The following is a 13,907-nucleotide window of genomic DNA, read 5'->3' on the forward strand; positions in this document are numbered from 1 at the left end:
CTGTTCTTTTGGGGAAAAACAACAACAGCTGCAACCACCTAAAGCAGACAAAGACTTGGTTGATTTCCAACAGAAATCATGACCCCAATGAAACCCTCCATTGGAGGATGTAATAAAACACATGCTCTCTCTGAATCTTATGACTCCAAATTTGCACCAAAAGGACCTTTGTCAGAGGGGTTATGTCGGTACACTAACTCACAGACTGCTTGTTTATCAGATCTCACTGTCTAAAGCTAAACCCACAGAAACGGCGCAAATATTTATAGATTTTTTTTACCGTGAGTCCTAAATCACCATTCTCTGCTTGGCACAATCTGCTCCTCCAGGAGAAACTAATTAGTTTGGGAAACAATATATTCTGAAGAGGATCTTGATATCACTGTTCTGAGGCCTAATTGAGATGGCTGCAGTTACGATGCATATATAATGATGGCATAACCTCCAGCCGTACAGGGCAGCCCCCGTGATAATTGCTGTTAATTAACACTTCTTGCAGAGTAACAAACACCTAAGAAACTATGAGTATGACTGTGAGCGAGTTATGGCAGCCACACAAGATAAATAAACATTTGGAGAAAGCTTCCAAAGTTCATGACCCGAAACTCAATATCTCTAAACTGAAGAAGATCAATTCCTGGAACAATTTAAACAATCAGTAACCTCTTGAAAATGTACCAGGTACCAAACAGTATTATTTTCTTACAGTCCTCCTGTAAGCGAAGCTTTAGGTTTTTGAAATGAATAAGTTTGCCATTATTTAACCCTATTACAAAACGCACTTTTGAGGAGATTAAAATGAACTTACTTTTCATAAAATTACGACTAACTGTCAAAAGCGCTCTTGACAACTTTTAATGGAGCTAAATGTGGAGTTTTCCCCCTCTCCTGTGATTTGTCAGTTATCTTTTCATGTACGATCCCTGCTCTCTCAGATTTCATTTAGAAGACTTCTCCACCAGTCATCCAGCCTACAGAGGTTGATTTGGTAGTTTTGAAGATGTGCACTTAGGCAAACGGACACGGCCATAGTTTGATGTCTTAGCTGGGTAACAAACACCGTTGTGGTCATCTTTTTCCCTCCATGCGTCGGTTGGAGAAAATGTTAGGTTTGCAGACAGAAAGACAGGCAGGTTTGCGGTGAGAAGATTGCCATTTGGACAGGTAAATGAAAGAGCGTGAAAGGAGAGTGAAAGGGGCAACGAGGATGAAAGAGAAATACAGATTAAGGTAATGTGGAGAAGATGGAGGGTTCTAGATGTCACATATATCTGAAGGGGGAGGGAACGAGAGGACAGTATGAAAAAAGGAGAGGGTGCACGGAGGAGAACGAAAATGAGAGAGAGAGAGCAGAGATATCAGGGACTGAAGAGAGGTAGAGGGATAAATGCACTTGAATTATGTAAAATAGCTGCGTGGGAGTGAAGGGGTGTGTGTGTGTGTGTGTGTGTGTGTGTGTGTGTGTGTGTTTGTGTCTGAGTATTAGTGTGACTGTGTGACAGAAGAGGCTGAGAGAGGGAGAAAGCAAAGGAAAGAGCAAGATAGACAACAAAGAGTCACGGGAAGATGGCTGCAATGCTGGAAAAATGGACAAGAATTATGAACAAACACGCAAACTTATATTTTAAATGAGGGTTATCATGTCGTATATTTTTCTTTGATAAGGCCATGCAAAGGGAAAAAGTTCCGGGGGATTAGGAAAGGAAGACATTAAAAGAATATAGGGAAAGAACAAGTCATGCAGAATTGTAAAGGAGGCTTTGATGATAAAAATGATTATGAGTATATATAATGGTTTTGTCTTCATCCAGTGGAAATGTGCAACATGCTATTGACTTCTTATAACGTTACATATTCAAGTCAAACACCAGAAACGTGTTTGTACTCCTTTGATAGCTGCATGTCTCTAGGGATGGCAATGTCTGTCTGAAATATCTATTGGATGGTTTGCCATTACATTTTGTGCACACATTCATGGTCCCGGTAGTGTTCCTCCTGCTTTTCATTTAGCTCTAACAGTACGTCAAAATGTTCGCTTATCCAGTGAGACCTACCAGATGGATTGGCACAAGGTTGTGTACAGACGGCCGTGGTTCCCAGACGATGGCTACTCCGGCGTCTCCATGAGGTTCATATTTGTGGTTTTAAGTGAAATTTCTCAAGAACTGTTGGATGTATTGGCATGAAATTTGGTACAGGCATTCATGTTCCCCTCAGAATGAAGTATGTAGACCTTGCTTCCATTCAATGGCATAATGAAGTGAAGAACAATTGAACAAAATGTCCATGTAGCTATATCCATCACCACCGTGTCACAGCGGATGATAATAACTAGTGGATATTTGATATTCTCTCTCTCTCTCCCCACGCATTTTGTCTGAATCTCTTTTGTCACTATCAAATTTTGGCAAAATGTTAGCTTAAGCCTGCCTTTAAAGGTGGTCAGTCAGACACACCTTAGTTGCTCTGCTAATTTCCTTCACAAGTGTCGCAGTTTCATACTTTACATGCAAGTCAGAGATGTATTTGGTGGACAAACCATTTATTGATTCATCGACACGTAGTGAGATTTGTAATTATATTCTGTGAAACATGAGGGCCATTTATGGTCATTATTTTTCTCCAAAGTCACTTTCATCATACAGTGCATGCACATTTTCCCCCCTTGAGCACAGTGATGCAGAGACAGTCCTGACATTTCATTGAGTTTTTCAACATTTGGTGACAGGGCAACAGGGACTGGGAAGTGGAATACATGGACAACACAGGTGATACCTGGAATATATTTACACTTTCAACATTCACTCTGGTTTTTGATGCAATTTGTTGGTTCTGCAGTGGTTAAACAGGCAGGCCAGGTCAACCAGGCCTCCTGAGTTTTGTTTCCTGTGTTCCCTAACTGTACATTTACACTCTCTCCGTCATCCATCAAGCGTAGGACAGGAGTTTATTCCTTTACTGACCAATTTAGTGCATTAGGCACCGACTCACTGACGGAAGTCAATAAGTGCTTTGTTTGTTTAATGCTCGCTCCTCTCTATCCGTGCATCTCCCAGCCCCTCCCCTCTCCCATCGCCATAACCTGCAGACTGTTAACATTCGCCTCATCTGATGTTCAGACAGAAAATCTATCCCTCCAATAGTCTGTCGCCCACTTTGACAACACTCCTACCCTTCACGTGGGAAGGTGCATTTGAGTTTATGTGTGTGTAGCGTGTAGCAGTAGAAGCAGCAGCAGTGCAGGTGGATGGGTGTGACCCAGCAAGGGTTTTCTTCTGCCTCGCTCACCTTTGACCTCTATCTAGCGCTCATATTCTTTCCTGCCCTCTTTCATTCCTTCAGGCTGACTGTCAATAACAGCTCTCCCGTAGCTGTTTATTTCCACAATGGCCCCTTCTTTCTCTCCCCACATCCTCTGGCTCTATCTGTGTCTTGGTGCCACAGTTTTTTTATTCTGCCCTCATTTTACCTTTGGATGTTTCCCTTCCAATGATGGGTATTAGAGTTTTACCTGTCGACCTTTTCTCTTTCTCTGCCTCTTAGATCATCGCGCCCGGCGGAAGAGCATAGCCACTGGGAAGCAGCCCAGCATGGAGGTCCCTCCCACTGCCCCAATTCAACCCTTCCGACAATCCGTGAGTAACCCCCACTGTTCCCAGCCTTTCTCACTTCCTCCGTCCCTTTCGCTTTCCCCCTCCCTCCTCCCGCCCTAGGCCCGCCACACACCTGTGGCCACCGGGCCGGTGGCACCCCGCCTCACCCTTTCCCCCTCTCCCTGGTTGTCTCCCCCTCCCTCACCTTGTGCCAGCAGCAGCAAAAGGGCTCCAAGAAAGGGTCTGGCACGCCCCCCTTGCCCTGCTCGCTGCCCCTCTCCCCCTCCCTATCCTTCACGCTTCCCCACTCGCCTGCTGCCTTCTCTTCCTCCTCCTCCCCCCCCTTCTCGTATTGGGGCGGAGACTGGAGGGCTGCCAGTTCGAGTCCAGTGGCAGGAAGAACGTTTATTGCACCACTGCCCCCTGTCGAGGTATGTGACACAAACATGGCTGAAGCAGTGACACTGGCTACGGCATTTAGGAAGCCTGTAGCATGGAAACATGGAAACATCTCACTCCTTTCATTTGTGATCTCTGAAGTTACTGTTGGCTCATATTCACAGAATTATTGGAACAGTACACCTCAAAGGGCCATACCAGTGTGTTTGCAATTTGTAGCTCCTTAAATACAAACTGAAAAAAAAGATTTCCGCCAGTTCAGGTAGCCATTGATCTCCATTCATTTGCCAATGGTACAAAAACCAATTAGCAGACTTGCGTACTTGAGTGTAATCTGCATTGTGTGTTGTGTGTATCTGTATACACCGTGTGTTTATCTGTATTGTGTGGTCATGCAGTTTAAGAGCTGTTCGGTTTAAAAATTCGGCACTGCTTTTTTGTTAATTTGTTTGTTTGCAGAATTAAAACATCACCATTAGGGACATGAAATAATAGAACTTCATGAATATGCACAGAGGAGCCTCCCCATCGCAGAAAACTCTCAAATTCAATTAAGTGTTAGCAGAAACAAACAAGACAAACTAAACAAAAAGGCGATGAAGAAAAAAGTAATAAAAGGCCAAAATTTATGTTATCTCTAATAGCCAGTTATAATGCTAAAAAACACTTTTGTATGGATGGAAAACTGTAATGGCAGGAAATTGTAATGGTTAACTGTGATCTGAAATAAATAGAACTTGTAGTAAATGGGTTAAAACACATGAAACACCTGGTATGATTCTTTATTGTCAACTAAAGAGAAGTAATATTAAAAATGTTCTGTCACTGTTACTCTTCTGGGATCATCATGTCTCTGTTTAATACTAGAGACAACAAAAAACATTCTATCTGTGGACAGAAATAATCTGTTTATTGTTTTATTCATGGCAACAGAAGATCAATCACAATTGGCACATAAAAGGGCTTAAAGGGTGCTTTGGTGTCTTATTAAGTTTGTGCAAGTGTTCTATGTTGCCCATCTCCTTTCTATTTCCATGCTGGTCTTTATACACTGTCACTATAGCTGGAAATAGCAGGACTTGTTTGTCTCCCTTTGCAGGAAACTATTTGCTGTTGCTGTATACAGCTTTCATAGACTTGAACATTACAGGAGCCAAATAATCCATTAGAGTAAATGTGAAGCCCTACTTTGGGTTGGCCAAAGATTTTGTGTTTCATCATTATTTCATAGTGGCTGAGATGAGTGTTGTCATATCAATATTTCAGGTCCTCTGATTGGATGAGCAAGCCTGAAGGATGGGGTGTCGTAGTGTAAACTTAAGATGCAGGCAAAACTTTCGAAAAGTCACAGGCAGCCTTTGTGATTTTGCTACATTTTGATTACTGTAAATCACCTGACACTTGGAGGCAGAACTAGACATCTTGGCTAAATAATTATCCCTAAAAACCACATTGCCTGGTGTAGTGGTACCTGTGTACGCCCACCTCTGGGAGCTGGATTTACCGTATATTCCCTAAAAATAAACACAAATACAGTTAGTCTTTCATGTAATAAGCTGCCGTGTTAACTGCCTACGAGAGACTCATTTGATCCTAAAAAAAATACTCAATTTTTAAGGAAAAGGCTCTCATTGAAAATGGGATTTTTGCAGTTCCTAGAACCCTTTTTTTCTCCTGTTCCGACTGGACCAATTTGGGGAGTTCCTCTGACCACAGTTCCTGTAACTCTTTCAGCTCCTACTTCAGGGCAGGGTCTTTTCCCTTTTCTGCATAGTGGCTGTGTTATTATAATAATAAAAGGTCAGTTCCTATGGCCACTTGACCAGTGTGAATGCAAATGGCAAAACCGGTTTTGGGGGGGAGTAGTTAGTAGAACTGTTTAGAAGTGGACTGTTCCTATAACTACATTCCTGTAACTACTTGGTCAGAAAAAGAGGCTAATGTCACTTAAGAAGAAGTATGCAAGTACCATAATATTAGCAAATTTTACTTAAGTTAACAAAAGTAACAGTACTCATAATTCAGGAAAATTGCCCTTCTGAGTGTAACACTAGTATAAACTATATTATCAATTATATATAATTTAGATTATCATATAAAATACACGTAGTGGGGTAAAAAGTACAATATGTACCTCTGAATTGTAGGGTAGAAGTATAAATACTTGAGTAAAATAAAGTACCTGCGTACATGTATTTTGGTACATCACACAACATTATTAAATGTGGATAGTAGCAAATGGGCTGAAACAAACTAAATGACCTCATTATTCTCCTTTTAAACTGAAATGAACTAACTTTGTGCATGCAAACGTAGCCACTGAAGATGAAGTTCCCCCCCTTCACTCTATTACCTTCCTTCATTGTGGTTTAGTGTGATTCAGGCTTCTCTCTCTCTCTCTGTATTGAATACTTTTACTTTTTGAGACTTAAAGTGTCAGACGGAGCGGCCAATCAAATCAGATTTAGTCATGCAGGTTATTAGCTTGGAAGCAGCAGATGGAGCCAAGTCTTTAGTCATATCCTCAAGACAGGCTTCAAAGCCATTTGACTCACACCAGATGACGAGGTGTCATTTCCCTCCAGTCATTCTCCCACTTTATACTGCTGTTATGCTATAGGTATACAAATTATATAACGGTGAGTCTTTCAGGATGCACCTGAAAGCTGAATAAGTGAAGCTTTTTTAAGCCGCAGTAGACAGAGAAACCACAAACTGATATTTCATGCATGTTTTGAGCTCTAAAGCTACCTTCACAGCTTTCAGTTTAAGGTTTAGAGCATGAAACCAGCTGTGAAACTTTACATGTATGGTCTACAAGCGTAAATGTTTCATTGTTTAGGTTTTAAAATGCTATTAGTGGACTGAAAATACCTCATTTGGGGTGGGAAATGTCACATCTTTTAATGTAGTTTCACTTTTTTCCAAGATATTTTTAAGAAGTTACACATTATATTGAAATATGAATTACTGATCATGACACAAAGTAGTCTTCCTTTTAATAAGTGGAACAAGTAAACATGGAAAATATTGCAATTTTCTCACTTTCTGTCAATGAAATATAATTTTATGGAAAAATTGGCAGGGTTCTTGTACATTTTACACAAATGTCTTGTTTCACTTGGGCCCCCTTTGAATGGATCAGTTTTCAGGCCACTGTTGTAAAAACTGCTCACGGTTAAAGTCATGGTTGAAGTCTAATCAGGTTTGTTGTAAACCAAGGGTCTGTCCCAATACCTACACTTGCAGTCCTGAGGACTTAAGTTGGTCTTCACCCACATCACCCACGTTCTGATACGGTTTAGAAGCAGTATTCCTAGCTACAGTACGAAAATATATCCCACAATTCACCACCGTCACCATCTACATGTGCCACATGAGTCCAGTTGTTGGCGCCCATAGGCAGGTTTAAGAAGGAACAAAAATCAGCAGGCATGAAGAAGTTTAAGTTTATGACATGTTGGATTCAGCGTGAACAATATGCATGTACAAACTTTACAGTTATAGCAGAACCACCACGTACGGTTATTACGTAACGTTTACAATCTGTTCTTCTTAATGGGACTGATATGAATACCATCGCAGACACTGTTAAGATAAATATTGAAAATCATATCCTTGTATCAAAGATTTTGAGAAATATGTTGCGTCCTTAAAACTTTTATCATACCGAAACCATTAAAATATTTTCATGTTGTAAGTCACTTTTGTACATTAGACCTTCGGCCTTCGAGATCAGTGGTTCCCAAAGTGGGTGCGTTTTCACCACATTTAAAAAAAACCAATGACATTCAATTAAGTTTTTTGTTGCGTTTTCAAACCTATCAAAACAGAAGAAGAGCTCGCTGCTTGTCATCGTATTCCGACTTGGGAGTTTTTTGTGAGCTCAGCAGTCAGAAAAATAGTGACCATCAGAGCAAGAAGGTGGAGAGCTTTAACATGGTAAACAGGGCTCAAAGAAATGCTGATACATCTCAACCGTCAAAATACTGAGACAACTGAATCAGCAAACAAAAATCTGACTGAACACCACTCGGCTAACAGCTTAATGGAGGTTCCAGCTGCTTGTGGAAGACAGATATCCGTCATTGTCCAATAGCGTGTTCACTGTGGTATTGCGCGCTGCCATGTATGTATGATCTGGCTGTCTCGTCCCTGGTATACATGTTAAAAAGTCAGTTTAGTTAGACCTGTGGGTTGTGCCCCTTGTCCTTGCATCAACAGCAGGCTCCATTTAAATGACTGCAACCTTGTTTGTTGTTGTATTGAATACAAGCCCATTAAAATTTAGAAGAAAGGGGGAAAAAATACATTGTTTAAAATATGTCACACAACTGTGGATATTGGGACAGACCCCAACTCATGTTCTCCCTTTTATTTGATCATGTAAGGAAGCTCATGTAGGACAAACCGCACAGCTGTTTGTACTGCTGAGCTTGTGGTTGGACTCTATGGCTCACCACTGCCCACCACAGGATCTGTCAGGACACTGCAGTTCCCTGTGACAAGTGGACATCTGTGGCTGTATGATTTCCTGTTGATAATAAATTTACCTTGTGTTCTCCCCCGTCACGCATCATTTGTTTCATTTGTATGTGTCTCCATCTGATTTTGGTGTTACTTAAATACATCTGACACAAACCACACTGACTCCATGGTCTTTATTTAACCATCACACTTTGTCAATCTTTGTATCCTCTCTTCGCCACTCCACTCATCTTCTCCAACTCACGTCAAACCACTTCTTCCTTTCTGTAACTTCGCGCCGTGCACATCCACCCTTTTCTCCTCCATCTGTTTGCCTCTTGTTGTTGCTCTCCTCCTCCACCCGCACCAGAGTTTCCTCAGTAGAAGGTTGAAGGGCTCTATCAAGAGGGCTAAGAGTCAGCCCAAACTGGACCGAACCAGCAGTTTCCGCCACATGATCCTCCCCCGCTTCCGCAGTGCCGACCAAGACAGGTTAGTGAGTAAGCGTGTGAGAGTGATTTCAAGCATTTGTATGTGGATTAATCTGCTGTGTCAGGCTGTGTTTGGCTGTGTTAATCTGCAAACACGGTGTAGTTGCATTTATGTATGAAATCCAGCCCGTCTGTGTAAATGTTGTGGCATCACAAACTATTTACTTTTCCATCTACTTATACAATATTAAGCGTCTCTATGATTGAAACAGGAAGTGGGGATGGGGCATAACACAGTTAGTGGTCATTCAAAAGTGTAAACCAATTCAGTTAGGGATTTTATTAGAAAATGTGTGTAGAGGAGGAGCCTGCTCAGACATTTGTAATGGTATTATTGTGTTATGACCATAGATAAGAGCGTCTTGTTAGGACTACAAGTGTGTTTACTGGTACATGAAAAGGTGCCTCTTTTCCTTTATTATTACATTTTTGCCCTAAAATGCAACAATATACTATCTAGACCTGTTTTTATCTTTCTCTCTCAACCTCTTTTTATCTCTGTGTCCATCCATCACTGTTATAAATTGTTTATTTTACACTCTCAGTGTCACTTACAATTAAAACACTCGGCACCATAGCTGTTTCTCTGCCGGGGCGATGAAAAAACATCCCCTCTCTCTCCATGGCAACCAGCAGACAGCCATATGGTGGCTGTACAGACCATAATGAGTCAGTGGGAGATTTGCTTAATTATACCTCCTCTGTATCATGTACATAGTTGTAGCAGCACTGGCATTCGTCAGGCACAGCAGCACAAGAGTTACACAGCGAATGTTTGAGGGAAAGACTTCCTCAGAGTGCAGAATTTTGGATTGGCAGAAGTCTTTTGGCAGAAATGTTTTTATTTTGCAGGAGAAAAAGATGCTGTATGACAGAATATACTAAATATAATTTGAAGTTTTCAGTTTTCAAGTAATGTTGTCTAGCCGTCATACAATTGGGATTAAGTGTGACATTTAAAATTTTTAAATTTCCTCCTTATCTTTTCTTAATCTACAGCTCCACCTTGATGAATGGTATGGATGTTATGATACGTTAGAAATATGCCCAATTGGGAAACAGTACTTCATTAGAAAAGGAGGTGTCCACAATATTTTGTCTATGGTTACAACTAATGATTATTTTCTTAATTAATCAATTATTCTTTTGGCCGTTTTGTCACAAAATACTAAAATATCCCAATTTCCACAATCCGAATTCCCTAACGCCCAACATGATGTTTCACACAACTTGTTTCGTCCAACCAACAGTCCAAACCCCGAAGAGATTCACTGTTACAGTCACATAAGAGGAAGATGAGCAGCCACACATCACAATTGGGAAGCTGGAACAAGATAATAGATTGATAGATCAATAGATTGTCAAAAATAATTGCTAATTAATTGTCTGTTAATTGACAAATTAATTATTTCATTAATAGTTCTAAGCTTAAATTTTGTCCATTCAGTTTATCTGTAAGCTCCCAGTGGACAGCTGCAACCAAGACAAACTCAAACTTCAAATGTGAACAAGGTCATCTTGATAATCTAAACACAGAACAACAGTGCACTGAGGAGAGCGCTAAAACATTTCCTGAGCCAGGTGTCTGCCAAGGTGCGTTTCCACATGATTTATTCATTTGGGAAGGTTGTACAGATGTCTATTATCCACCGCTGGTCTGAGGAGACATGGAACGGACAAAAAAGTCAATTTGAGCTTGTTTGCCATTTTCACAGCTTCTGGTTTACTCTGGGTGTTTTCTGCCAGGCATGTCGGCGAACATCTGCAGCTTTGATCATTATTATTCTTTTTTTTTTTTTTCTATTTATCCAAACAGGCTCTAAAACAAGGATATATATTTTTGCACATATTTTTTCAATAATTACTTTTAACTGATTCTACCTGCAAATGCCCAATGGGTCTCAGACTTTCTTTCCCTTGCAGTACTGTAGGTCACCCAGTCATAACTTATACATAATTGCTCTGTATATCGTAGCCTGTTTTTTTTAGCAGAGCTTCAGTGTCCTGTGATGACCTAAATGCAAATTAGAGCATTTTCTGTCCTAAGTATAATGTTCTTTTTATTTTTATTATCAAGTATACTGTTGAGTACTCTATTTTTTTTATTGTTAGATTGATTGTTTATTGCCTATAAAATATCAAAAAATTGTAAAATGCTTCTTATAATTTTCCACAGCCAGAGATGACGTTTTCAAGTATGTTTTTTGTTTTTTTTGTCCAAAACCTAAAGATGTTCAATTTGCAATCATGCTCCCAACTTGTAAAATATGTCAGCTTGGTCAGTGGCCCTCAGCGTCTGATGCCGACGCCCAAGACACCCTTATACATCCATGGCTTTAGCATTTGTATAAGGTGTACCAGGCTTTTAACTGCTGGACCGCGGCCCTGTGATATGACATAGTATAAAGAGCAACAGAGTCTGCTTAGGGAGGATAATAATAATTAAAGCTGCAAGCAGCGTTGGACGTGCCCTCTGGGCACGTCAAGGTTACTGGCGGACGCCACTCCTAGCGACCGTGCATTAGCGCGGCACTCAGACACTGCAAATCGTCACCAATGAAAAGGGAACTCCCTACTGAGTTCAGTGATACCTCACACAAGACTGCCTTAAACGGTTCAAATGTTATGAAATGGGGCGTGGCCTGAGACGGGGCATTGTTAAAGTATAGGGGGCGGCTCAGTATCACATGTAGACCACACATTCTAAGTTTCATGTAAATCGGGTGATGTTTGTCATATAAGGCGCATTTCCTGTTGCCAGCGGGGGGCGCTATGACCAAAAGTCAATGTTGGCCTATAAATGTCCTCAGGCCTGGACCCTTGTCAATTGTAAGAAACTTCGGCCAAATTGGACAATATACACTAAAGTTACAACAACTTCTTCGTTCGTCGATAAATGCTCAAAATGGCCGCCACGCCACGCCCACATCGTTGGACGAAAAGTTTTGATTTTAATAACTTTTCATCATTAAGGTCTTTAGATGAACCGAATGTGAAGGCGATCTGATGAAATCTCTAGGAGGAGTTTGTTAAAGTATAGCACCTTGACTTTTAGGTCTACTTCCTGTTGCCACTAGGGGGCGCTATGACTTTAAGTAAATATCGGCCTTTATTTGTCCTCAGGATTGGACTATTATGAATCCTGAAAAGTTTTGACCCAGTTGGACAATGTACACTCAAGTTACACGATGGCGAAACGCACAAAATGGCCGCCCCGCCACGGCCATACCCTATGACGAAAAGTTTTTCTTTTAAAGTACGATGCGTGGAAATGGCCAAAATCGCACACGTTTTTTGAGAGGGGAGTGGGAGCGGTGCAGGAAGAGGTCTCACGCTACTTGAAATTCTGACATTTTTTGCTTTCTACCTACCGCAGCTTTAATCGATTAATAATTTAGTCTATGAAATGTCATTCTGAAAAGCCCGAGGCAATGTCTTCAAATGTCAGGCTTTGTCCGACAAACCAAAAATCAAAGATATTCAATTTAAAACGATTTGAAACAGAGAAAAGCAGAACCCCCTCTCACTTTAGAAGCTGGAAGCAGCAAATGTTTGACCTTTTTGCCTGATTTACTGTAATGGCTTCAAAATTGTTGCAGAATAACTTTCTGCCAGTGTACTAATTGATTAATTTTCTTTCAGCTCTACTTATATAGTTTGTTAGTTCAGGTAAATTTCTTTGCATAGTGTTGGCTCTCAGATGTGTTCTGCTTTAATTCACTGCAGTGAGGAAAAAAAAAAACATGTTCTCAATATCTCTAAATGTTAAGTGTAGAATTGTATCTGCTAATTGAATCCTTGTTTCCAGTCTATCATCACTGGTGCTTAGATGGTTTTCTCCGATGTGAGCTTCATCAGTCATGACGTGTTAAAAACAATTTGCAAGGTGTGTGTGTGTGTGCGTGTGCGTGTGTGTGTGTGTCTTTTTTTCACGTTTGACTCTTCCTGCGCTTCAGCTCCCTACTGAGACCTTGCATAGACCTTCTTTTACCTCCAGCACTCTTGCTCTCTTCTCTGCCCCCTCTTTCCACACTCCTTCCCTTTCTTTCCTCAAATCCATGCTCTCACGTTCCTCCTCTCCAAAGGATCCACTGTTAACATAATCAAAGTGATTTCCTCTGAGAGGTCTCTTCTCTCTCGATCCCCTCACCCCTTCCTCTCCCAGCCTTTCCTTCTCTCACATCCCATCATGACCTCCCCCACTCTTTCTCTCTTCTCTTCTGTATTCCCCTCATCCTGACTCATTCCTTTGGGTCTATTTTTACCTCTCTCTCTCTCTCTCTCTCTCTCTCTCCTCTCTCCCTCCTCGGTCCCCTACATGTATTCAGTGCTCTGTTTATGAACGTTATGATTGAACATAGACAAAAGCCGTGCGAGCGCACAGGAGAAGCTGAGAGTCGGACACAGCACAGAGGACATACAGTATCTTTTCTTTCTTTCTTTTTTCCTGATTTCCATCCTCCCTTTTCTTCTCTGAGGGGCTTCGTCACACCTGACCATCCCTCCTCGCTCTCTGGTTAGACTCACTGCATGTCATCATGCGTCTGTCATACAGTATAGTGACTGTCTGCTTTTCATGCCTCTGTGCATGCATGTGTGTGTGTGTGTGTGTGTGTGTGTGTGTGTGTGTGTGTGTGTGTGTGTGTGTGTGTGTGGGAGTAAGTGTGTAGGTGAGCATGATGGATGGGCTTTAAACCTTTTTCACTTCTATGTGTCTCAGGATTAATCATATTATTAAGAATCGTCTTTAAAATGTTTTTTCTGCAGGGGAAAGACTGTAAAGACAGTTACGTAAATACTGCTTTTTGCCCCCCAGTCATCTTTAATTTTTGACAAAAACTGACAAAAACATAAAACTGTGTATACTGTATAATTGCTGACACGATACGAGCAATTATGTACATATCAAACAAGGTTATAATGAGCATTTCAGAATTTTTACTTGGATTCTCCTAAA

The 13,907-nt window shown here is 41.0% G+C and overlaps 2 protein-coding genes across 8 annotated transcripts in view; both read left to right on the forward strand.

The window, feature by feature from the left end:
• LOC114556704 (translation initiation factor IF-2-like) overlaps positions 1-5,360 on the forward strand; it is a 126,944-nt gene extending 121,584 nt beyond the window's left edge. For 6 of the 7 annotated variants that reach the window (XM_028579735.1, XM_028579736.1, XM_028579738.1 and 3 more), the window contains exon 5: positions 3,544-3,802. In XM_028579735.1, the coding sequence (XP_028435536.1) occupies positions 3,544-3,713 (170 nt within the window). In that variant the 3' untranslated portion in view covers positions 3,714-3,802. Of the gene's footprint in view, positions 1-3,543; positions 3,803-5,258 lie in introns of those variants that run through there. The other variant, XM_028579741.1, reaches the window with a different exon arrangement.
• A 3,301-nt stretch (positions 5,361-8,661) lies between these two features.
• The window catches only part of LOC114556834 (ras/Rap GTPase-activating protein SynGAP-like), a gene marked incomplete at its 5' end in the record, with an annotated part of 37,831 nt that continues 32,585 nt past the window's right edge, over positions 8,662-13,907 (forward strand). Inside the window, one exon of the mRNA XM_028579884.1 lies at positions 8,662-8,951. Coding sequence (XP_028435685.1) covers positions 8,662-8,951 — 290 coding nt within the window. The remainder of the gene's footprint in view (positions 8,952-13,907) is intronic.

This window comes from Perca flavescens, chromosome 6 (genome assembly GCF_004354835.1).
Source record: "Perca flavescens isolate YP-PL-M2 chromosome 6, PFLA_1.0, whole genome shotgun sequence".
Classification (NCBI taxonomy): Eukaryota; Metazoa; Chordata; class Actinopteri; order Perciformes; family Percidae; genus Perca; species Perca flavescens.